Source organism: Augochlora pura, chromosome 7 (assembly GCF_028453695.1).
Source record: "Augochlora pura isolate Apur16 chromosome 7, APUR_v2.2.1, whole genome shotgun sequence".
Taxonomy (NCBI): Eukaryota; Metazoa; Arthropoda; class Insecta; order Hymenoptera; family Halictidae; genus Augochlora; species Augochlora pura.
This window is the reverse complement of record NC_135778.1, coordinates 36858760-36885013: the sequence shown is the minus strand read 5'-3', so window position 1 is coordinate 36885013 and position 26254 is coordinate 36858760. Positions and strand designations below refer to the sequence as shown.

The 26254-nt window shown below is 41.1% G+C and overlaps 3 protein-coding genes and 1 long non-coding RNA gene across 11 annotated transcripts in view; 3 read left to right on the top strand and 1 right to left on the bottom strand.

Annotated features, from left to right (window-relative positions):
• The window catches only part of LOC144473199 (glycogen synthase kinase-3 beta), a 66926-nt gene extending 56058 nt beyond the window's left edge, over positions 1–10868 (top strand). For 2 of the 4 annotated variants that reach the window (XM_078186848.1, XM_078186847.1), the window contains exon 8: positions 8158–10868. In XM_078186848.1, coding sequence (XP_078042974.1) covers positions 8158–8348 — 191 coding nt within the window. In that variant the 3' untranslated portion in view covers positions 8349–10868. The other 2 variants (XM_078186849.1, XM_078186850.1) reach the window with 2 other exon arrangements.
• Positions 10683–17031, bottom strand: LOC144473201 (leucine-rich repeat-containing protein 58). Of its 5 annotated transcripts, none has more exons than XM_078186851.1 (5): positions 16756–17031; positions 13576–14097; positions 12575–12791; positions 11887–12076; positions 10683–11812 (listed from the first exon to the last, which is right to left on the bottom strand). In XM_078186851.1, exons 2-5 carry the CDS (start codon positions 14046–14048, stop codon positions 11649–11651), a joined length of 1044 nt encoding a protein of 347 aa, XP_078042977.1. In that variant the 5' UTR covers positions 14049–14097; positions 16756–17031; the 3' UTR covers positions 10683–11648. The 5 variants fall into 5 exon arrangements, with proteins under 5 accessions (XP_078042977.1, XP_078042981.1, XP_078042982.1 ...); XM_078186855.1 differs by lacking the exon at positions 16756–17031 and adding an exon at positions 16485–16618; XM_078186856.1 differs by lacking the exon at positions 16756–17031 and adding an exon at positions 14455–14624.
• LOC144473202 (uncharacterized) lies at positions 14377–15663 on the top strand. The gene is made up of 3 exons (XR_013494522.1): positions 14377–14504; positions 14613–14739; positions 15184–15663. It is a non-coding gene; the product is annotated as an uncharacterized LOC144473202 (long non-coding RNA).
• A 3412-nt stretch (positions 17032–20443) lies between the features above and the next one.
• LOC144472521 (phospholipase A1) lies at positions 20444–22926 on the top strand. Its single transcript, XM_078185699.1, has 2 exons — positions 20444–20768; positions 21982–22926. The coding sequence occupies exons 1-2, from the start codon at positions 20462–20464 to the stop codon at positions 22737–22739; spliced, it is 1065 nt and encodes a 354-aa protein (XP_078041825.1). The 5' UTR covers positions 20444–20461; the 3' UTR covers positions 22740–22926.
• Positions 22927–26254: the final 3328 nt, after the last annotated feature.

Sequence of the window (26254 nt, the reverse complement as noted above, 5' to 3'; positions counted from 1 at the left end):
GAAATGATGATAATGATGATAATGATGATGATAACGATCGCTACACACACACACACTCAGCTCGCAAGACGTTTCACTCGCAAAGACTGAAAACTTGCGTCTTCTTTTTTTTCACCGTGCGTACACTCGACGATAAGACGACGATTATTATTATTATTGTATTCACCGGGTCTATGTTTCGTCCCGAGCGAGGTAACCTGTAAGGTGACGACGCTCGATTATCTCGTCGTGCTCCGAGTCTAACGACGTCAGAGAAACAACCGGGGAAAACAACAACACGTGACAGCGCGAAACACGTATAACACGCAGTTTAAAAGGAAGTCTCGGCTGATCCACCTGCATATACACATTGTACACATACGGGGACACACACGAAGTATTTGCGTGCACAATCTCTATTTATCGTAAGACACATCTCGCGATGCGAAAGACCATGCTGCTGCGTACATCGACACGACGAGAGAGAAAGAGGGCGAAACAGAAAGAGAGAGAGAGTGAGAGAGAAAGAATCTAGGGGATTAAAGTTTTAAAGAGCCGATGGGGAGACGCTACCGAGATACGATCGAACACACCCGAAGAAACATCTGTAACCCGTGCCTATCCAGTCACGCCTCGATGATCCGCCTCACCGCCGATCTCAACCCCTGATCATGCTGTTCCGATTGTCTAGCGAACACCGACGATCTCGCAAGCGAAACACTATCTAGTGGTCACAGTCACACGGGATTTCATTTTCGATGAATCCTCCTCCCTGTCTACGGTGTTCTTTTCTTATTCGTAACCTTACCACAATTAATTAATTCGCAACGCGTTGCTTGTTTTCGAAAAACAAAAAACTAGGGAAAAAAAAGAAAGAACTTGTCTTGCTGGTAAGAAGAGAAAACTGTAATTCGGGCAACAAAACCACAGAATTTTTCGTAGAGAAACGTGGACACCTCGAAATTGGAACATATACCATACAGGCTGGACCTTGAAAACAAGTTATCCGGGTACCTCGCGCCTGCTGTTGATAGAAAAAATGCGAATCGGTTGATACTTGCTTGATTTCGAGATATTGATAATCTAATGTTACCAACCCTTTTTTTATAGATGAATGTGTAAAAAAAGCTGTAAAGATCAACTCTGTTCTCTTTATCGATGAAATAATTATTTCTTTTTTTACTGAATGATTTACAACTCGCGATCTCTATCTGTAATTACAAGATCAACGTATTAACAATCGACGAAAATATAGAAATATTCGAACAGCTATATAGAGAAATTTATTTTCCATCACGATTAGTATTAAAACACCTTGGATGATCTTTTATAATAAGTTATTGTTTTCGACTTGTATTAGCAGGATATAAATAAAACAAATATATCATTCCAGTCAAAGAAAAGTAGGATTGACCTTGAAATCTTATTTACTTATCTATTCACGAAAATATTCGAGACACAAGATTATGTACTCTCTAAACCAAGCAAGTCCTATCAAAATGCATTTTGTCTTCTATCATCGATAGCTAGCGAGATATTCGGAGAGACCTGCTTTAACTGTTCCACGTTGTATAATAAGAGATATGTACCAACGAACTTGTACAATTTTTTGCGTAATGACGACGACCCTGTACAGCTAGAGCTTCGAGATATGTGTGACTAGAGCCACCCGTATACACATCTACATATCATTGCGTCGCGAAAGAGATATAGAACGATGACTGCCGACGAGAAGATGTCTGGTATCGATTCAATTCCTTTTCTCGGAAAAAAGAGCGAACCGCGCGTGTTAACGAGAAACAAAAAAAAAGGAAACGATAGCGACGGGACAAAAGGTGAAAGAAAGAAAGCGATAGCTAGTGAGAGGAAGGGAGGGAGCGAAAGGAAGCATGAGTGAGTGGACAAGAAAGAAAGAGGAAACGAAAAGAGTGGGAAGCTCTTAGTATTCGTTTTAGAGTTTTATGAATGTTGACGATATATAACTTAAGTTTTAAACAATTAACCATTTTCTTTTTTAGTAATGTTGCCTCATTACTAGAAGAAACCACGTGAATTATTTCTTTATCCTCTCAGCCCGTTTTGGGGGGAATGTGTACTTTCTGTTTTTTTTTTTATACGGTTCGATAACACGATCCTCATGCACCGAGAAAATCTTCTTTTTCTTTCTTTTTTTCCGTTACGTTTTTTTTTTTTTTTAGACACATCCGAACGATCCGGAATTTATTCAGCTGTCAACGATCATGGACGTTTATTTTTTTTTGTCTGGCATTGTTCACACCCCAGCCCCCTTCCTTATACGCATGAACACGCATCACATTTGTTTCGAAATCTTTACAAACATCGCAAAAACGAATCGTTGGAACATCAGGCGAGCTGTTCATAAATGGTTCCGTAACCCCGAGGAAAGAGAAGCGAGAGAAAAGAAAGGGCAAAGCTCTCTCGACCGGCGCGCAAGCGTACAAAATAAACTTTTGCGATCAACTCGAGAGAACGTTGCGATTCGCGGTAGACTTAAATTATTTATGTGCTCGCGCGCAATGTGCAGCTGGCTTGATGCGCCCTAACAATCGTCGTTCGTCAACCGTCGTGAAACTGTAACAACCCTTGACCGGTGTGTTAGGGTGGGGAGCAAGTAGCCGTATACAGGGGGATGCGAACGTACAACTAATCATGCAGCGCTTCTTTCGAATTTTCAGGCCGATAGAAACAAACACACACGGTAATCACTCGAAGACAAAACGGAGGGAGAAGGTTCCGAGTCTAGCTGTAAAAGAAAAAAAAAAGCCTAGAGACAAAAGAACACGCAAAAAAAAAAAACAGCAAAATACGAACAGAAAGAGATTTATTTCGATGACACACGTATTACGGAGTTTTTTTTTAAAAAATCGTACGGCTTGAACATAGATTGTTGGTTATTTATCGTAATTATTATTAATAAAATAAATTCATCGATTTAGTTTGATTTTTTGATCTTTCTCATCTTGTCTTTATATATACATAATATACATATACGTCGTAATTGTAAACGTCACGGAACTCGATGAATGCCACCACCGGGCACACCGAGGCGATCTGTAGTGATTTGTACAATTCACTCGGCCGATATTTGTACATTCGATGCACGCTTCGTAATATACAGTCTTCGTCTTAAGCGGATCAAGATTGGCCGAATCTGTGTGTATAGTCGCCCAAGTTAGGACGGAAGGCAGGAACAGAGAGGAGAGAAATATACTTAGAAGAAGAAACGTGGTTGTTCATTCGAGCGGATCGCAGGCGAGAAAGAGAGTCCGCGAATCCACCCATGAACATGTGTAATTGATTCACTGCTTCCTGGATCGAATTTCGCTCTCTCTCTCTTTTCCCGCCGCGTTCCCGTTTTAATTTTTCCGAAGCTTGGGCGAAGCTGCTCGGCTCGCAAACACCGTCGGTGTTTCGCGGAGCCGAGGGGGGAAAAATTAAAACCGTGTGGGAAGAGCCCGTGTAAAATATATTGAAGGTCTATATATATATACACACATATATATAGATAATTAAATTACATATATATAAATATATGCAAATTAATTTTAATGATTGCGGTTAGCGAATAATATTGCTGCATCGTTGTAAAGAGAGAGAGAGAGAGAGAAAGAGAGGGCGAGAGAGAGAGAGAGAGAGAGAAGGAAAATCGATCAATGGGAAGAACGAAAGAAAAAAAAGAACCTACACACACATCACGTACACACTATAGATTCTTTGAACACTAATGCTCGTCGTTTTTGCCTGACACACACTTCATCACCACCGTTAACCGTTGCAAAAAGAGAGAGAGAGAGAGAGAGAGAAAGAGAGTAACTGGAAAACACAGCCACCATCACGTTCCTTTTTCTTTTCTTTTTTTTTTACCCTTATTACATCATGTCGCACTCATTTCGACGCATCTAGTAAATAAAGTGTAATAATTGTGTAAAGAAAGATTAATAAACTAATTTAATATGTATATATATGCATATATGTATGCGTGTGTGTGCATATGTATATACGTCAAATTGAAGAGTATTTAAGCATCACGCTGTGTATCAGTCGAGCGCGAGACTATGTTTAGTGCGGGGGCTTCTTTATTCGTTCAGCAATCGATCATTTGTTGCGTTTCATCGATTCGTTCGACGCGGGAAACAAAAACGGCTGGAAAACGGATTCCGGCGATGCCTCGAAAGATGCTCGCGAAAGGGTTTCGTTCGCTCCGGTATCATCGAAGAATTATTTGTTTAATTTGTAAGACCGACAAGCACGATGTCGGAGATTATTATTTTTTCCTTTTGCTTTGTAGCGACGAGCATCTTTCGAAGCGTTGCTCCACATTTCCGCGATTATCGTTGCAAGTCGGACGATACGAAGACTCGAACTTCGCCGAAAGAAAAAACAGTTCCATCACGGAATAGAGACACCGTCAGAGCTATCCACGATGCTCCCAGTGGGTTGTCTCTCTTCGCCAAAAAAAAAAGAACGAGCTACCTTTTTCGCCGGTTTTACGGCATATCTGAAATGGACCATTATTAACCCGTTTGCTACTACGAGAGAACCGGTGAGAGAGAAGAATTATTACGTTCGCGCTACTCGCCGAACTCTTATCGTTGCGAAAGTATAGCGCCGGCAATGTACATTCTCGACTGTGTACGTACCGAGAGATTAGTTTTATTGTTATGATTATTTCGATTCATGTTAACTCTTAGTTCCGGGCGTCGTAGAAGCAACGAACACATTTCACTCAAAACAGATATATTTATGTATACACGTGCACGTATACACGTCTATACGTATATCTATAACTTCGTTGCGAAACGTTTCACGATGTTTCTAATCTGCGTCTCGTGTTTGGTAATTGCCCGACGAATTTAATACGAAATTTGTGGACTAGAGAAACGAATGATACAGATCGGCCAACGCGGCCATGCGAGACGTACTTTTTCATTCCGACGAGCGGTCATCGTCGGACGCAATAAAAATACACGATTTCGTATTAAATTTCACGATCCGCGCAGAACTTTTTATTGTATCGACGCCTCTCCGCGCATACGACGCGCAATCTCGTTTTGTACCGTTCTTCCTGCGTTTGTTGCGATCTCGGGTCTATTGTCACCGTTGTAGGTAGCGAATTATATGGAAATTAAAAGTAGCCGGTCAACGATCTGTATTCCGATCGACGATTGCGAGACACTGTCGCGTTCCCGTCGTCACCGAAAATGTCTCCGAATGTTCGACTATCGAGCGAAAGCATGCTATAGCAGCAATTAGAGAGAATTGTTCGAGGTGTTGCTTCGACACCGGTTTTTTTTCCTTTCTTGGATTCGAGGGGCGACAATTATCGTAAAACCTTTGCTGTAACTGTAAGCTGTTAACACTTTAGCGACCGGGAATTCGGCGGTAAAAATTGCGCTCAACGTTACATTTTCGTTTCGATTTTGATTTGATTAATTTTATCAATTGCGAAAGATATTTGATATTGGAAAGATTATATAATAATATTGAAGCTTACGGTAGTACAATCTAACACGTTTATCTCGATAATAGATATTAAATTATTGGCTACCATGTCAACCGATTCACAGGTAAAAAGCCGATTTATAGGCTACCGGTCGGTAAAGTGTTAAATTCACTGGATATCTAAACTTTCAATTGTACGCACGTAATCGCGTCTCCTAGTTAGACGAAGATTGAAGCTCCCGTCGGTGGAGAAGAGACCTTGATCAACCATAAGCTTCGATTTCTACGACTTTTCGAAACACGTCTCGGCCGAAGCGCGTGACTTCGATAGCCGACGTTTTATCCACTTAAAACACGTGTCAATTCGAAGCGGTTTTTATACACGCTTTTTCCTCATTTCTACGGACCTCCAGCCGACCAACCGGGAATCGATTTAACTCGAATCGATTAGACTATCCGATTTTGATACACGAAACTATCCCCGTCTGCGCGAACATGACTTTTTCGCGGAGACCATTGAGAGACTATAACCGTGCGAGAGAAGGGGGAAAAGTACAGTGTCTTTGGAATTTTTACCGAGAAGCGAACCTCAAACCAAACAAACACACACACACAAATACAGTTAAACACTGAAACCATGGTCAAACCGTTTGCCGACGCGGACGCTAAATTTCCAAACGGATTCGTGTGTCATTTTCGCGATGGACCGCGTTGATTTCTTCTATTCGATAAAATTCCAAGGCTGCCGTATTTGCTCCGCGTATACCTACGATTTCTAGTATAACGTGTAGACGTCTATAACTCTAACTGCAAACAGGATCGAGGAAAGGATAATAAACGCTTGGATCGCTGGGACGAAGCTTCGATTTCATTCTAAAGCCGTGCGATAGCTAGACGCGTTGCACAATGCGTCGATCCATCATCCTCGGGGACGTGCCCGCGATAAGTCGTGTTCAAATGTTTCGCACGAGACCGTAGGCTTTAAGGAGCTCGATATCGACGCTGGTTTTCGGCCACGATGACGAAAACCAAGCGCGGCCGCGCGCAACGCAATGTGTGGCGAGAGCGTTCTTAGCCCGCTTCGTTTGGCGTACGCTATTTTTCGTGGTCGCGAAACCGAACACGGCGGACACTAGAGAGAGCGTTTCACTTAAAAAGACGCATGATTTCTTGGGAAACGAGGACCACGACGAAACCATGGAACTCATCGAGGAGAACTTTATCCTGGGAACGCTATCAACAAAAAAAACGTTCGAATTTTTATAAGCTTTTTACTTTTGCACCACTAGCGATTCTGTCCGTACTTTGTCGCACGTTTTACACGTGTGTTCTACCTCCTCGCGCGAATAAAAAGGTGGGAGCCGCGAACCGACGAAACGTCAGATGTTTTACGTCGCAGACGACCAATACTTAAGACACTTCTACTATTTTCCTAAGTCTTTAGAGATTACGTTAAGAAACGAATTGAAGATAAAGAGAGCGAAAGAGAGAGAGAGAGAAGTGGGGGAAAGATGATCGTGACACAGTAACATCTCCGAACGAACTGGATCGCGTCATGTTTGATCTCGCTCATCGTTGCGTAACGTGAAATCGATCTGTCAGAAGCACTCGACAAACATGACACGATTCTTCGAATCAATTTGTTAAATCTATCAATAAGGAGTCCTCTGTTTCTTTAAAATCTACGCCGACGCGATTCGAGCCTCTCCGCCATTTCGAAGAACGACGCGAGAGACACGTGTCTAGAAACGAAACGCGGATCCCTTGTTCGTGGATCTAATACTTAGCGAGATGCCGACAAGTAATTCTCCGATGGCAAAACAAGCACTTGGACGTCTTGTCTTCGAACGCGCGGTGCTCGCGTACCTCTCCGAGCACCTGTTACGCTACACTTTGGAGATGTTACCGTCGTAACCGCGACTAAAAATAGTGAGAGAGTGCGAACGGTGTAACCGTGATTTCAGGACACCCGGTCCGGCACAACTTAGACCTAGTAAGTTCACACCGAATCCCGTCTCGTACGGAGCTCCGTTCCTCTAAAGCGCACGGCTGTTTAAGCACTCGCTTCAGGTGAAAACGCCTAGGACATCCTCTTCAGAAGTGTTCTGTCGTTAGATCGGACTCGGATCCGAACGAAGAACCGTACCCTTTGTCCGGGGTATGTTTTCTTTTTGTTTTTTCTTTTTCAACTTACCCGTTGAACACGAAACTCAACGGGTGGTCAGATTCGATTGCATAAAGAACGTTTACAAGACACAACCATGAAAATCAAACCTCATAGCCACAAACCCCTTGTCCTCAGTATCAAAGCAGATCGCCAGCCCATAATCTCGTCATGAAAAATTCGGTTTCATCGTGCACCCTCGTTGAGCGAGACCGCGGGTACCACGAAGACATTGGGGGACACATTCACACCTGTTCGTTCTCCCAACGAGATCGTGCAGGAAGCCGATCGAGATCGCTTCGCCATCATCGCGCGCTCCGGTACTTCACGTCCGTATATCAATATACCAGTATCCCGCCCCGGAAACTGTGTGAAGCACACGCCTCTCTGATCCCTGTCATATATATATATATATATAATATATTCTCTACATCTGATCCTCCTTTCTTTTTATTTCCCGTCCGCGCCTCTCTCGACCCCCCCACCCACCACCCTCTCACCACGGATACTGTCACGGCTCCTCTACTAGAGATTTCCTTTTCTTGGTTCAGACGCGAGACAAAACACGGTAAAAGAGTACGAAAGTGGGAACAGTGTGCGAAACACAGAGACGATGGAGGAGTCGAAGCGGGATGAGAAGCAGGAAGAGAAACCGGACGACGGGAGCCAAGAGGAGAAGAAGAAGAAGGAGGAGGAGACGAAGAAGAAGGAGGTGGCGTCGGTGGAGCAGGTGGACGAATAGAGGTCTCGCCTATATAAGCCACTTGCGACGGGGAACGAGGACCGCTCACCTTGTCGAGCTAAATATAGTGACTTTGTGCAGAAAAAAGAAATGGGAACTCTCTGGACGCTCTTCGACGTCCACCGTCTCCGGCATTCAGATATTTCGAAGTCGCCCGGAGCTTCGCTGATCCTAGTTGTCCTAAAAAATTGAAGGCCGTTGTATCGTTAACAATCTATATCATTCCACTAAATTTAATCGATCTTGAACTATACTTCGAACGATACAACATCCAATTCTTCCTTACGTTGCACTAAAATTTGAATCTCGTCCCGTCACCGTGTTTCGCAATTCGTAGAAGAATTTTGGTAGCACGTACGTCGAGAGAGCGTCCAGCGTGTGACACAACCTCGACGAGCCGCTCGAATTCACGGGCGAGTCATTGTATTTGTTCCCGACGACTATAGCACGGCGGTGATCGTGCCGACGAGAACGCGCCATCGTCCGCGGAGTGAGATTTTGCCCCCCTTTCGGTATGGCCATGGACTATAGTCCAACTCTTTAGTGGCGCTTGCGAGGAGGGTGTATAGTCGACGATTTTAAGCGCTTACTTAAGTTTGGTGGGTCGACTATAACCAACGGTCCATCTATAACCGATCGTATACCGTTCTTCTAAATTATCGTCGATTTATAATCACCCATCGAGATCGATATCTATACATAGCGACCTACAGTTTCGACTATATCCCGTGTCCGGCGTCGACTACACTCTCCGGTCGACGCGCGTCGATAGTGGCCACTCGTTCGACAAAACTAATTGTACACCAGCTACCGACCGTACGCGAATCCTTTATCCGAGGTACCTGTTAGCCGACTATCTGGACGCTTTCGTCGAGCTTGTACGGCTATAGTCGATGGCCTCCTCCCCCAAAACCCAACCACCCTCACGAGTGCTTATTCTTAGGCTATCCGAGTCGACTATAGTCGTCGCTACACGCTTTACTCTCGAGCTAAAAGCGTTGAATGGAGTCAACGGCTGCCGCCGATCGCTATCACGCGAGCGGTTGACTACACAGTCGATCGCTTAATTAAAGTGCTTAGTCGAGAGAGACCGCGTGCCAACAATCGTTAGCAGCCGCCAAGCGTGCACTCACCCGCTAACTATAGTCGATGGCTGTTAATCCCGAGCGTCGTGTAAAAGGAAGGGTAAAAATGGAAGAACAGAGAAAGCTAGAGAGAGAGAGCGAGAGAAAAAGAGAGTGATTGAGTGAGTGAGAGAGATAGAGAGAGAATCATCGACGGGTAGTAAGCTGTAATATCTTCATTTTTCAACCAGCAAGACGTCCATTAATCACGATTTAATCATCGACTGCACTATGCGCCAACTATACACGCTATACCGAGAGGGTTGCCGTTACTTACGACTGTATGATACTAGGGAAAAATTGTGTTAATATACATAGTAATACCTAAAGAAGATATTTACGACGCAGTTAAAGAAATAAAAAAGATTAACAAAAAAAAAGAGGGAGGAAGGAAATGGAACAAAAGATGGAGGGGGATACAAGAAGATGAAGAAGAAGATTAAGATTGAGAGGAATATACGGAGAGAGAGAGACGGAGATAGGGGGAGATGGAAAGAGGAGTAGCATTAGTTACTACCGTGAACACACGCCTATAAGATAATTTACGCTGATCCGAAGAGGCTGAGGAAAGGAGTGAAACGAGAGCGTTTCCTGTTTCTGTGTGCTCGTGTGCGAGTGGCTGTACCGCGTGTTATGTGAGTTAGAATGACGGAGCGCATGTTTCGCGTGCAAGAAAGAATATTACGCCCTCGGACTCGTTTTCGCGATGTAAAAGACGAGGGTGGAAGTGGAAGAGAGTGAGAAAGGAGGAGCAAGAAACGATTCGTGAGAGAGCGAGAGAGAGAGAGAATGATTGAAAGAGATAGCAAGACGGTAGGAAACGAGAAATAAAACTGAAGCATGTACACACATATATATGTATGTAATGTATAAATACAGAGCGCATATATATGAATATGTATATGTATGTATAGGTAATTACACAGGCAACACTATATGGCGATTTAAAGAGGATAAGAATTAACGGAGATGAAACGGGAACGAGGAGAAGGACGATGCGGTGGAAGAGAGAAAGAGTGGGAGAGAAAGAGAGCGAAAGAAAGAGAGAGAGAGAGAGAGAATAAAGTAGCGAACTCTTACTACAATTGCTATGTTTACGATCGTCACCGATTATTCGAATTATTAATGATGTTCTATGGAATCCTAAATGATTACGACGAGATACGACGGCATGATGTAACTTCGGCCGTCGGATTTTTCGCTACGTTCACTTTCTCGGATGTGTTTAGTTTCACACGGTCACACACAGAACACACATAGTCGATATGGTAATTGTAGAATATTAATGGATATGTGTTTAAGCGAGGATCGACCGCCTCCGTTCGCGGGGCTCTATATGATAATATTATTATTGTACATTTTGTGGTTTATTTAACAATAAAACGATAATGTTAACCGGCTGCGGTTTCATTCAGGATCTACAGCCAGACGATAGAACGTAAGTACAGGGCTTAGTGAACGAACTCGGGGAATCATTACACGTCTTACGAGACTAGTCCGTAAACAAAGAAACGCGCGCCATTGTCATCGTCGTAATCACGATTTTCTTCGCGTCAGTGAGGAGATTCTTTACTGCGATCCACGGGTCCTCCGATCGCGTCTTCGTACGAATAATAAATCTCTTGAGAACCAAACGGGTCTCCAGTTAGATCATCGTAGAAAGCTACTGCTCTTTAACCCCTTGCTGTATTTTATTACAATGATACACAGCCATGGAATCGCTACTGATATTATCGACGATATTTATCAACTGTTATCGTCTTTTAGAAGAAATAGAAAATTTCTATACATTATTTGTCTACGTTTACTTAAATGTCTACATATTAATGACAATAGAAACGACATTTATACTTATTACTAGAAATCTTTATTGGAAGTATGCTAATTGAAGCGCGGCAAGGGGTTAACACGTCGAAGAGAATTAACAGAAATATCACACGTCCTTGGGTTTGCACGTTGCGAATAAACCACAACGTGTATAAATCCGGCATACATATTTTTATAAAAACAAAACTAGCCTGGCGGTAGTCGAAGTCAATCGAAAGTCGCACAATTTAGGGAAGAAATTATTCATCGAGGACCCGGATCGATTGAAAAAAGTTCTTGGTTCTATAATAAATTAATTTCTAGTTCCGCTTCTTAAATGCGTTATCGTATTATAGAACGCCGGCAGGAATCAGCCGAGTAGAACCTTTCTGATCATTGCACCACTAACAACCTCGTCTCCGTCCCGAGACTCGATGCACTTCCGGCTGCACAAATACTGCAGCAACGGCAATCGGTACTTGCCGCAGAAGTCGACGAACTTGACGTGCTCCACCCGGTTGTTGAAAAACACACCTGCGAAAGAGAAATTTCTCGTGACTGCTGCGGTTTTAACGACCGACGCCGATGGCATTTCGAACGCGACAAACCTTTGCACTTAGGATTGACGCAACGATGGCCGCTGTTCAAATATTCCACCAGGTTTTTGGGTATATTCGTCTCGTCGTACTGGATGTCGCTGGTCTTGATCACTCTGGCAGCATGCTCGAGCAACGACGGAGGATTGTGCGTCATGTCCGATACGAATCTTACTACGAGGGGGTTGTCCCTCAGAGATAACTGAAAAAATAGTACAGGATAAGTATGTCGCAACGTAGACATTTCTATGCAAGACTTTTATTCCAATGATTATACTGTAGGGAAGGACTTTTTGCAGCACTCTTTTAACGTTCGGATCTTTAAGCAAGATAAGTTAGTATATCGTAAGTGTGTCCCATAAGTTTCAATAAAATCAGTAAACGATATAGTAAAAATAATAATATAACATCGTCTGTAATTAATAAACGATATAATGAAAAATAGTAATATAATATCGTCTATAATCCCACGGTATTTTCTCGAATGCGTTCACCATGTAAAATAAAGTTGGGTGTAGCTCTAAAGCCATCATTATGTGCGGATTTGCTTATGATTTACCCACATAGAATTAAAATAATTATTATATCGACCGTCGACATAATACATTACATTACCGACATAACCTTAACAATAATTTGCTAGTTTAAAAGTGAGCCTGAAAAGCCTTAAAAAATCGTGTATTTTGTTTCGAAGAACTACCTCAGTCAAACACTTTAAAGTAATAATCTCGGTCGGCAGTGTCCTCAGTCGGTTCTTATGAAGTAGCAACGACTTCAGGTTGGTTAGATTAGCGATCGAGCTGGGCAAGCTCTCCAGCATGTTGTCGCAGAGTACCAAAGCTTGCAGAGATTTCAGCTGACTTAATGTAGAGGGTACTTCCGTCAGTCGATTGCCACCCATCGACAGCACGTGCAATCTGCAAGCAAACGATAGTGTGATAATGCGATTTAGTCGGGACCGTTACTCTTGTCTTATCCGACCGTTGAGTCACGGGTACTACGTAAATCAACTAATTAACGAGACAGTCAGATAAACGACGTTCCCGTAGAAAAGAAGTTTGTTTGGCGACTCGATGAGAAAGGAAATTGGACTACGACACACGGGGTGCTTCGCTATCACAGAAACTGATAAGGAAGTCGAAGTTTTCACGATAAAGATATTTATAAAAGTGTAGTTTCTACGTAATAGATTGATAACATACGCTTTTCGAAGTGTTGCATACGCAAACGGGCGAACTAAGAAAAAGTTGCTTTTTAAAGATCGCCGAAACGATTTACGTAACGAATAGAAATTCCTCTGTTACACTAGAAGCCAATATTAAATTACAAACGTTCGAAGAGTTTCTTTAAATCTTTAGATACCGAATTAATTTGTCACGTTTCTAGAAAATATACAGAGTTATGTAAATCAATGTTTACGCTACTAAATTCGTTTGTATTCTAACCTCGAACGACGGATCTTTTCGACAAAAATATAATCGACTACGCCTAGTCTATAATTTTATTTGCTAATCTTTTATAAAATATTTTTTAAGGTACTTCTAAACACGTTAGTTCCTCTATGCGTCCTAATAAAAGCTATCAGCTACCTGCATAAAATCTAACAAAGATCCCGACTTCGAAGAAACATATTCGAAAACATGAAGCAACAAATGCCAATTAAAAATTCGCACGGATCTGGTCTTGTTAATACCACCGTACCTCTTTAGCTTCCAGACATCCTTGCTGATTTCAGTCATGTGATTGCCACCCAGGTAAAGGTACTTGAGCTCGCTAAGGACGAGGATTTGCTCGGGGAATTCCGTCAGCTGGTTTCCGCTGAGATTGAGCTCGCGAAGTCCGACCAGGTTCTCGAAGCTCTTGGGCAGCGAGTCGTTCGTCAGGCTGTTGTGTTTGGCGACGAGACAGGACAATGGACAGTTGCCGAGGAAGTCTGGCAGTCGACTCAAACCGCAGTTCGATATCGACAACGCGGTCAAATTATTGAAGCGGACGATGCCGATCGGGATGCTGGTCAGATGGTTTCGATGCAACAGCAACGTGTCGACTTGCTCGGGATTTTTCACGGACATGAAATGATCATTTAAGAGTTCCGTGTTCAGCATGAGGTACGACAGATCCAGCGTCTTGGCGCTGGTATCCGAGTCGCTGGAGTCTGAAGTGTAACTCTCCATGGACGGACGATGCGATGAGCTCCGTGCGCGATTCGGCTGGTTCGCCAGTCTGAAAGAACGAAGCGACAGGAAGTGATATATCGTTTACCACCGATGCGTGTTACTAAACATTTAACACAGAAACATCAAAGACAGTTAGCTGCTTTTTAACAGCTTGTAAGAGCGGATTTTTGGTTATGCAAAACCACCGTCTCCCGCGTTCTTGTTGAACTACGAACAGCTTTCGCGGCAATGTCCCTTCGCGTCACAGCGACTTATCTTGCACGCGTAAACACTGTGTACCAACGACGATTACACCAATTGTTTATTTGTTACTAGTCTGCTCTCTCTAATATGCAAGTCACTTTTTAGCAGCCCGTTTCGATCAGCTATCTCCTGAGTACCGTTGCTGTCGTAGGCCACGCACCAACTGTCTGCGATAAGCAGCCTCCGATGACAACACTCGAAACACTTGAGGTCGCTTTTTCTTTCTTCGTCTCTCTTTTCTTTCTCTCTCTGTCTTCCAAAACATTGCACGCGTTTCTGACACGTTAATTCTCGGAACTGATTGTTTGCAATTTGCAGGAATCGTGGGCCGTATCTCGTGCTGCGAGAACTGCATCTGTACCGCGGAGGCGGACCAATGCATTTTTCTTATCTACCGTACGAGGAAGATCATGTTGACGATGCTATTTCGCTTAGTCAATGCCAGGTTACGTAAACCGAAAGAAATTTCGATCAGTAACGTCGCAGCGATGACCACAGATAATTCATGAATCTTGTTTAGCCGTGTATGGCTAGATAACTCCGTGGAATCGATGACATTCGAATTAACAAATTACGCGTGGTGTTTGAAATGCGTATATAATATATTACGGAGCTAACAATAAATAGCACAGTTCGAAAAGAGTAAATGGAACAGATTGACATATATATCTTGCGACGTTTTTCGCTGCCTGGCCGCTTATAGGCCGTAAACAAGCGCAGTATAAATCTCGAAACTCGGAAATCTTGAAACTCGTGCTAATTCGACAAAAATAACGGTCGCGTATGTATTTGTCGCGAGTTATCTAATGGTCGCCGATTTGTCGCATGCGTTGAGAATCGGACACGGAATTGAAAGTGATAAAGTAACTTTTTACTCTTAATGTTGCAGAGCGATAATTGTTGCACGCTGTTCACGGACGCGGCATTGGCATAGCGAAGAATACACTACATGCTGCAGCGTGAAAGTAGAGCGTGTACGATGAAGCCGAATTGTTGCTAGATTAATTGATAGAATTATTATAATTAATAGAATATTATAATTGTTGCTGATCCATGCGGCAACGAAAGTTTATAAATGAAATAGTTAACATTGCTCCAGTATTCAGTGCAAAAAATACAATATGTTATTGACTGTTATAAAGTAGATGAAGCGTTCGAACAAAATACAATACGATAATAATAAATTAATGAGACAATATTACACGGTTCATGCTGAACTGTTCTCCACGCTGGTCATTTCATATTTTACTAAAACTTGACATATTATATGTAATTATTAAATATCGCATGTTGTCCACCATTTTTACAGCGGAAATTAATTCTTCAGTTCTGATTTTGTAATATATTATATCGCAAAATATCCCCGGATATTTTCAAGCCAGATAAATATTTCCTTTTATTGTTTGGTATTTTTTATTTTGAAATTAGTAAATAATATTTTGGAATTAATAAATAATATTTTGATTATCAAGATTTTATTTTGTGATGCTCGCAACACCACCATGTCGATTTATTCCGAAAGATGGGAGGAGATCGTTCCAGAATTAATTAAATAAGTAAACATGTATTATCGTGGGACACTGGTAATATAATACTTGTAGTCATGAATAGTAGAACGTATGTCAACAACTTGACTTATTGGACGGGCAGTCCATAACTTTCAAAGTAGTATGACTGAAAACCAGTTACGTGTCAATCGAAACACACATTGGAGTACGTACATTTATTTTCCGCGCGTAGTTTTGTCTGAACAACTTTTAATTAGCGCAAAATGTTCTATTTTCAAACCGGATAAATATTTCCTCTTAAAATACGTGTAAATTAGAATTTAAAATTAGGCTGATACAGATTTTTAACGCTTAAACCACCAAGTTCAAAAATCGACAAACAAGTATCACTTTACAAAAACCACAAGATTTAGTTGATTTAAGAATTGCACGATTTCTACAACAATGCGCGCTCGAATAAAATATTAAAGAATATTTACTAAATGCAGTTCTACGACTTCAATAATTATGAAATCACGAATATGCAACCGGTCATTTGACCGGCGGTGGTAGATCTAGCGTTAAAAACGCTCGATCATTCCATCGTTCACCGAAACGTGCACAAAGTGAAAAACAATTCAGCACGTCGCGACCATCAACATCTAACAACAATTAATTTTAAAACGTTGTCCAATGTTCGTACATTTTAACCTGCTATATCGGCGACGTCTTAAACAAATTCACGTGTCTGAAAAATAATTCACAAAACGAGCACATCTTCCCAGTTTCAGTGAGACGTAGCCTCCTCGATGCAGTTCCCACAGTGGCGCCACTCACACAACTTTCGGTCGATTGTGCAGCAAGTTCATAGGGGTACCAAAGATCACAGTAGTCTTTAATTGAAGATCGTCGGCGTGCGACGACATAAACGATCGATCGCCGAGAATAATCCCGCTGCCGGTCGTTCGGCTTACCTCGTGATTAATTGGTTGCCTGTTCGGTCCGTTGAAAAAAAAAGCTCGGCCCCCTTCTCTACCCTATTTCTTCCTCTCTTGCACTATCTCCCTGGACCGATTGATGGTGTCGCTGATTCGGAATCTCGTGGCACGCTCGTTCACGGATCATGAGAAAACTGGGACGCGCACGCTCGGGCCCGGACGTGGATCCGCGGAGATCGAGAATCGAGACTGAACGATATCTGGTTTTATCGCGTCCCTTTATAAGTCGGCACGGTAGCGCTTGTAAAACGCCATCGCGGGTAAACGCGCGGTCGGACTGTGGCACTGCACGCCGCGGTGAACGGCCGAGTCCGACGGAAAACGTGCGCGAGAGTCCGGTCGGGGCTCGGGAGAATGGTAGCCATCGTGCCCCTGCGCTGGACAGTGTCATCCGATCCTTCGCCGCGAAGAGAAACGGGATCGAATAATTTGCAGTGGCGCGGCTGCGACTAGAATCTCTCGGAATCAATGGCTTCTACACATGATACACGATTTTACTAATTCAAGTTTATTTCACAAGTGGTTCTACATGATCCTATTTCTTAGTAGGATTGCTATTATAGGAGCAGACATGACACGATTCTATTTGGAATCATAGACCGATATAATTGTATTTAAAACTATGCATGAATATATCTTGTTTTCAAAATATAGATTAATGTAATTCTATTTTAATTATATGCTAATTGGAACTGTATTTCAAATTGTAGGTTAACACTTTACCTGCTGCTGGTACAACAGTTATATCGTGGCAGAAATTAACATTAATGACTGCTGGTATAACAGTTGTACCATAGCAGAAACTGACGTTAACGACTGCCGGTACAACAGTTGTTTCATAGCAGAAACAAACGTTAACGACTGCTGATACAACGTATATATTAAGGTGTCCCATAAGTTTTTCCGCGCCTCGTATCTATTTTCCCGGACCAGTACTATCTAGTATATAGTTAACGCGACATCAGAGTACCATTAAAAACTGCCTATGCGGTAAATTTAGTTACCTGAAGCACAACTAGCTGACCGACTAGCTAATAAAGGCTATAGTATTACATAGGATTATTTATTGAATTTGTTACAATTTGTTTGACGTCTAATGACGCTATTTACTATTTTATCATTACATATTTCATTGGGTATTTTTATTATCAAATAATACAGTACCGCAAAATTAATATTTAAAATATAATTTGTCTTTTTAAGTTAAAAACTCTCCATCTGTCCGAAAATATCAATATTATAAAACTCGATGAAATTCGTGAATCGATTCACATTAATTGTTCTTACAATTTTTTAATTTTCGTTAAACAAGGGACTGGTCTTTGTGCATTATAATGTCAGGGTTATAACTTTTTGAACTACGACGTTAAATCAATAGAAACCTCGTTAGGAAAAAACCGGTCAGAAAATAGAATATATATTGTCTTCTTTGCGGATCTCCTTAAATATTGATAATTTGAGGGACTTACACTTTCTATACTATCAACAGAATTTGGGACTTTCTCTTCAAACAACCAACGTGTAGAGGATTCGTGATTCATAACTCCCACTATACTAATGCGTCGTATTAACGTATAAAAAATAGTTTCGTAAAGCGCAAAAAATGTGGTTTTTTTATAAGCTAAAGAATCTGTTATGTATAACAGTATTTACTAATATTAACTATAGCAATTGATTCGATAATTTTATATGTATATTTACTATTATAATAGTAATAATATTAATATTAATAATATTATTAATATTAATATTGATAGTAATAATAATACAATTACAACAGCAGTAATAGTAATAATCATTAATACTGCATATATCCCAATATTACCACCACATGTTATTAATATTTTAAGAAAAGAAATATCAATGATTTGTCACTTCAGTTATTACATTTTCAAATCGAACAGACAACAAATCAATTCACGTATACTTTTCTTAAAAATTCTGACGATAAACAGAATGACTTTTACACTAATACGAATATTTATTATTCCCATAAAAACGACCCGTTTCAATCGAAAGATATTTTGTCGCTCTTTTCGTTTAGTCAGATCACGCCAAAGTTATTTATCAAGATTACGAAATAAATTTCAAAAATACTGGAGTATTTATGTCAACTGTCCTCCATTTTGCGCATATCAATATCTACCTAAGGCAACGCTAAAAGATGGAATCTACGCGGCCATAAATTCTAATAACCTGATTTATCGTTTGCCTTTTATACATATATGCTAGATAAATTTCTTTGCCGTCGTCCTCATTTACATATTACTGATCCACGAGCGCACTTTCCATTTTCTTGCTTGCTCTCGAAAAAAGATAACACACGCCCATCTGCGCTCTCGGAAAGGGACGGCGCACGTTGAACCAGCCGAGCGATTTGTCAATCTATGAATTTGTTTAAGTATCGTTTCGTCAGGCTGCGGCAACAAAAAAAAAACGAGAAGAATTGACCGCGTTACGGTGCAAAACTGTTGCCAACTTTTCACCCATCAGAGCTTCTAGAAGCGTTCCGGTGCACTTTCGCAACTTTCCTATCGCTCGTCTCTCCTCCGTCGTCCTTATTCCTGTCGTCTTCGACCGAACTCGCGGACCTGAAATTTAGCATCACGATTTCGTAATCACCGCGAATATTGTCACCCGCATATGGTCCACTGTAACCCACGTTTTACATTACCATATCGTTTTATTGCAATCTTTATCATTTATTTATGTGCACCGACGACGTCCAACCCGCTTGCATCAGTTACGTTCTCCTCGTCCTATTTAAAATGCATCCAGGTCTAGTCTTAATGAAGCCATTGAAAAACGTGATTTCTGCTGCAATTGGTCCGCGATAGTTGGTAATTTGTAGTAGCGTAGCAAGTTGGTAACCTTGACATAACCTCGATGGTAATTGGCAATTTAACGGCAACTGGACTGCGGATTTTTGCAAAGTAAACATTACTCGTTCCTTCGTTTTGTTTTAATAGTTGAAAATAATATATTTATATATTATATTGTTGCGTAGTCTTCGACTTCGTCTCGCCGGTGAACACGTTCTTTAATAATTTTATTTACACTTAACACAATACACAACTCTTAATAAGGATATCTATAAAATAGTCTATGTCTCGAAATATTATTTTTATGTGTGTTCTTGCTTCAACAAGAATCTCTTCGCAACAATATTATATATCATATTATATTCTATATTATATATTATACAGTATATTATATTTATATATATATATTTTCAGGCGCCCAATTTTTCCACTGATGCACAAAATTCGCGAATGGTAACAATGGGGATTCCCTACTTTCCACGCATTCCGGTATGCGCCGAAGGCCTCCGGGATCGCATGGAAATTAACATAAACGGTCCGGGTGACGCAACGCCCTCGGATCGTAAACAACCATAATGAAACATGTGTCGGAACCCTATCGCCGACCTTGACACTACGCGGACGATTATCGGCGTTTTCAACTTGGTTATTGGCAGTGATCCATGGAACGCGTCTCTCCCACCTCGCCGATCGCCCAATATTCCGTGATAGCCGGCGACAGGTGAAAAAGGTGGGAGCCGAACGAAGAACAAAACAGAGTAGGAAGCATTGTCACACGATCAGTTCTCGCGTCGCGTGCTTAACGAACGGGTCTCGTTGCTCCCCTTTGACGGTCTCGTTGCTCCCCTTTGACAATCGAGATGCTCGCGTTGATATTTAAGATGATATTTCTGACGGCGTTGCTGCTCGTAGGCGACGTAACGTCGAAGAAGCCGCACGGACCGATAGAAGAGGCGATCCAGAACGGGCTCGCGGCGGATTACGATCGGGAGAAATGCGTCTGGAGACGCGGCAACGATAAGGACCTGTGTCCTGATCCTGACATACGGGTCTTCCTTTATGCACCCGATCGACCGAGGAAAGAACTGGATTCCAGATCGTCGGATTGGCTGCGACAGGATTATGAACCGACCAAGGAAAATGTTCTTCTCATTCATGGATACGCGGGTACGTTTTCGCGAGAGGTAGTTTTCTTAACTCTTTGCACTGGTGACTCTGAGGTACCGCTAAAATTATTCCATCACGTTGCAAAATCATTTTTGTATTAGCAGAGTTTAGATTTAAAAAATCGTTAACAATAAAACTGTTGGTATAAGTCACAAGAATTAATTTCATATGTATAAAATACAATTTGTCGCATAAAATGAAAGTATTAGAAGTCAGCAAAATTATTTCGGATTTATAGTTGAAATGGCTTCGAATGCAAAGGGTTAACTTCTAGCCTGGACTTATCACAGTGTATTAGATATAATTTCGCTGATCAAAATATAATTGTATAACGTTAAGAGCCTTGACAATTTAATTTGCCGCCTTTTTTAATATTTCTGTCAAATATTCATTATTATCTATTTATTATGACCTGGAACCTGTCGTCCAATCGTTAAAAAAGTTCAACTGTTCCACTTCTTTCTATTATTGTTTAAACAAGCGTTCTCATTCTGTAAAGATAGTTGTTACGAAATGTCAACGGAGATTATTAAGTATTTGGCCGGCGACATTCTCGATATTCGACTCTATTCGAAAATGTGTCATACTACGTGGACGGTTTGCCTACGTACACCCATAATTTATCGAGGCGCGTCTCTTATTTCGTAGAGATATTTACGCAATATTTTCGAATTGACATGTAATCGAAGAATCAAACGAGGCAGGGATTCAGGTTTGTCGAGTTACTTAATACGAATTTGCGAGAAGCAATGAATATATAATTGCGAAACACAAAGCACAGCGTTTGCACGTAACAAACTAGTATAATATTAAAATATTTTCACCGCATATTTTAACGATAGCATAAACTATTGACTATAGCATAACTACACATATGCGATGAAAACATCTGAATTTATAACGAAAATTCATTTTGTTTGCTTTTTTTTTCGAAAAAAAACTCTGACATGGAATTTATTCTCTAAAGAATACCCTAAAATAACAATATACATTTATTAATTTACATAAATGGAGATAACTTTTTAAACGAATAATAAAAAGCGCATACACATACATATATGTATATGTATAATGTACAGTAACTAAGTATACAACCCCATCGACCTCAATCAACTAACCAAAATCAAAAAACACTAACATCCTACCCAGTTATAAAAATTCGTAGCCTCCTAGAACGAGATAACCAAATGACTAAAACATTGATGAAATTCAGGTGGCGACGACACTCTGCCAATAGCAGTGCTCCGAGACGCTTACCTCCGCAACGGCAGCTACAACGTCTTCCTGGTCGATTGGGGTGCGTTATGCTCTCCACCCTGTTACCCAGCCGCGGTAGCGAATATTCGTCCAGTGGCAAAATGTCTCGCCGGCACATTAACAACGTTACGAGACCTGGGCTTGCCGATCGGTCGTACAACCTGCGTGGGACACTCCTTAGGCGCGCACATCTGCGGCATCATGGCAAACTTTTTGCTGTTCAGGATGCACCGGATAATCGGACTGGACCCGGCCAGACCTTTGCTCCGTCCCGGTTACGTGAACCGTTTGGACAGCGGGGACGCCGATTTCGTCGGGGTGATCCACACGAACGCCGGCTACTATGGGGAAAGCGGCCGGATGGGCCACGTGGACTTTTGCGTGAACGGCGGCAAGGTGCAGCCGTTCTGCGACGGCAAATCGAACTCGCAGCTATGCAGTCACGTCTGGGTGGTGTGTTACATGGCGGAGAGCATCGACAATGACGGACAGGGACCGATGGCGGTGCCCTGCTCGAGAAGGTGTCCTTCCGGCCCGAGGATCGAGAGCCGGCCGGGCGAGTACGTGTCCATGGGACAGCACACGCCGATCGGTACCAGGGGGTCGTTCTGCTACACCGGAAAGTACCCGCCGTATTGTCCTAAGTACGGGAACGGACGCGGCGACGAGAGATGCTGCCTGCCGGAGGGCAAGCCGGTCCCTTTGTCGCTGTGAGCTGGTCAACGTTTCTGGATCGATCACGTCGGATCTGTGGAGAAATTATGCCAGATGAGCGGCGGGAGACAGTGTACAGTAGATGATAGTTCTTTTAATTAACTCCGACTATTTAGAACTATTTAAAAGTAATTTATCATTCGGTTTGCAACTCGAACGACGTGAAGAGTGATTATGCGTGGCAGTATACTCGTCAAACACAGCTAACTGGTCAATATTATTTATGTAATTATGCTGTACGCGTCCTGTTATGACATATTTTTAAAAAATCATGTCACGGAAAAGTTATCTAACTGTCATGCCACGTGCTATAATTTTAAGTATCGACATGCGCAAGATTAGCTTGATTTTGTTCGCGTAAAATTGAAAATTCTGATTTTCACACGCGTTAAACAAATTTGTTTCTTACTTCAGTAACTTCGTTAAGTTGATAACTATATTGACAATTGACAATATTGACAACATCAACTGCTTGCTATACTTTGCCACGTGATAGTGATTTCTAGTGATAACCCGGTTATGTCAACGTTCTAGGTCAAAATAAAAATTCTATTCTCTTATTAACAATAGACAAGCGTTCCATAAAATGTAGGAACGTAATAAATATTTTTCTCTTCCTTCAAAGAAATTACTGCAATTTCAAAAGTTTTTGTAACTATGCAACAAATTTTAAAAAGCTAATTCCAATAAAAAAAATCTAATTTTGAACAGCCACGATTATCTAAGCAGAGAGCGTACAAATTAAGTCGGCCTTATAGGAGAAAGATAGATTGTTGTTTAATGAATAAATAATTAATAAACAACCACCGATGTAATATCAAATAAGCTGAACGGCAAGTTCATACCAAAGCGAATTCGACCGAAGTGCAGAAAGAGAGAAACAGATCGTCGGACCGGCCTTAACCCGTTTCACTATAATCTTTGTGACAAAGATTTCATTATTAGATTTAAATATTATTAATTCCTCCTAAATAAAATTGAATTCTTCTAGTTATTAAAGACTAGAAACGAAAGTGAATAAAGACAATAGAAGAAACAAAAATGATCAGCTCCTATTAAGGAAAATATTAAGAATAAATGAATGCTAATTAACACATTCCGTGTCACGTGTACCATCGATGCTACATGCTTGTATATTTATTTAATGATCTAAAAAATAGATTATAACGAATCTATAATTAAAGAATTCATTTCCACCGTAAGAATGGCTCGTAATGAATTTGTTTTATTATTATATACGATTCATAATTACATACATATTATTATAGATATATTATTCATAATTACAGATAATATAGCAAGATTTAATACAATACCAAATGCATAGAGTAAAATGTCGAGTAAAAATAGCTCGGCATAGAACGCGTTAACTCAACATGAAACGATTAATAGTGCAAGGGGTTAATAGGCTGTCCGAATTGTACAAAAGTATTGTTCACCTCTGTGTGGCGCCTTATTGGAGACACATAGATGTACAAGTGGATCTCCGTACGGTACTACGAGTCGAGCAATCTGATTCCGGAACGCGATTGCGTATTCAGATACAGTACATGTCCGGAAAAATCTTGCGTTCGTGATCTACGAGGCGATCAATCCCGTTAACCGTTCCACTGAACAACCGTGAACGTATTTGTGACAATGTCCAACCGGGGACAGGTGAATCGATTACCTCTTCGACTCTTCGGCGCGAGCAAGGCCGCGCGCGATGATTCGACCGTATTGCAAGGCGATCTACGATTTCGCTTCGCGCGCGCACGTTACGTCGATCACTGTTCGCGCGTTTCGTCGATCATTGTTCGCGCGATTTGTCAATCACTGTCCGCGCGTTTCGTCGATCATTGTACGCGTTTATCTCTAAATCATTTCTGTTTGTCTCGATATGCACTCTCTCGTGATACTTTCACAAATTCAAATTTGGCGGCAGCGTCGAACCGAGTCAAAGGGGGAGAGCACAGTAATTTTAAATTTAAACTGTTGGAGAATCTCACCCTGTTAATTGATAACTGATCGCACAATGTATAGTATCTGATATAATATATGTAATTGTTTAGTAAATATAATATATGTAATTGTTTAGTAAATATAATATATGTAATTGTTTAGTAAATATAATATATGTATTATAAAGTACGGGCTTTTAACATTTTATCTTTGTATTTTAAAAAGCTTGTGATTATACACACGCGACGTATTTCTGGAAACTCTTTATTACTATTATAAATTAACTGATATAATTTTAAAGCTGAAAGGTAATTGAATATTTTTTATTTAAATATATTAAAATGGTGAAATTTAAAGAAATATATTTACTTTAAAATATCGAATATTTGGAAAATTAAGAGAGGTATTTAGGATATTCAGTATTTAGAAAATTAAATATAAATACTAGGATTATGATAATTAAATATTAAAATTAATAATTAAATGTAATACAGTAAAATTACATAATCTGTAATTATAAGTAATTAATTTTTAAAATAATAAATCTTCACAACGAGATTTGTCGGAAATTATTAAATGAATAAATAGAAAAGTCGACTAATAAAAAACAAGTCACTAAAAAAGTCTATAAAATAATTGGCATTATCTTAATTATCATATATAACATGTACGAATAAAAAGCACATAATAATTTACAAAATCTGACAACCTTGCACAAGAATACTTAAATTATGCATTTCTGTCCACTGTGGCCGCACTCTGCGCCTTTGTCCAAGACCACATGTTCAAACAGTATCTCCTGCAGATAGCAATTCAAACTTCCCAGCGGCGATCGCCCCTGATTGCTATGCCAGGAAACGTTGCGCCATTAACAGCTTAATATTCGAATGCAAAGACGAACAGTTTTCTGTGGAGGATCGTCAAGTATTCACCGTTGCGAAACAGCTTCCGTTGGCTTAGCTTCCGCTTGCGACGATGCACTCGATGGACGTCGCTGTTCCGAGACTTTCGAGATTCTCACGAACGACGGGGGAGTGGTTTACAAAAAGCGGTACGTCGGTGCATTGCTGCGAGGCAATTTCGCAGACTGAAAAGGGAACGTTTATTAAGAGGGCCGATCGTCGTGGGGCCGCAGCCGCTGTCGAATCCAGACGTCTTCGTGCTGCCGACGCACCGGCGCCCTGCTGATCCCGAAGTGTTTCGGGTGGCGTTGATACGCGGGGTGTTGCCGGGATCCTTGGAACGGCGACGTTTAGACGCGACGTGTCCTCTACAACGAGAACTCGTGTCTCTGCAGAGACACTTCATCTTGAGGACGGCGGTTTCTTAAATTTGCCTAATAACTACTATAGCGTACGCTGGGTAACATTCCCCACTCGACGGACTATTGATCATTCATCCAACGATAGATCACGAGGCAGACATTTCTAATACCGAATACGTGCTGTGGGATTAAAGTTAATAATATAGTTTTCAGTTAGAATATCGTCTAACTTTACCCGTTGCTGTCGTATGTCTACCCTCAGCTACCAAAGCAATTTATTTTATTTCTATATAAAATTAAAACATATTTT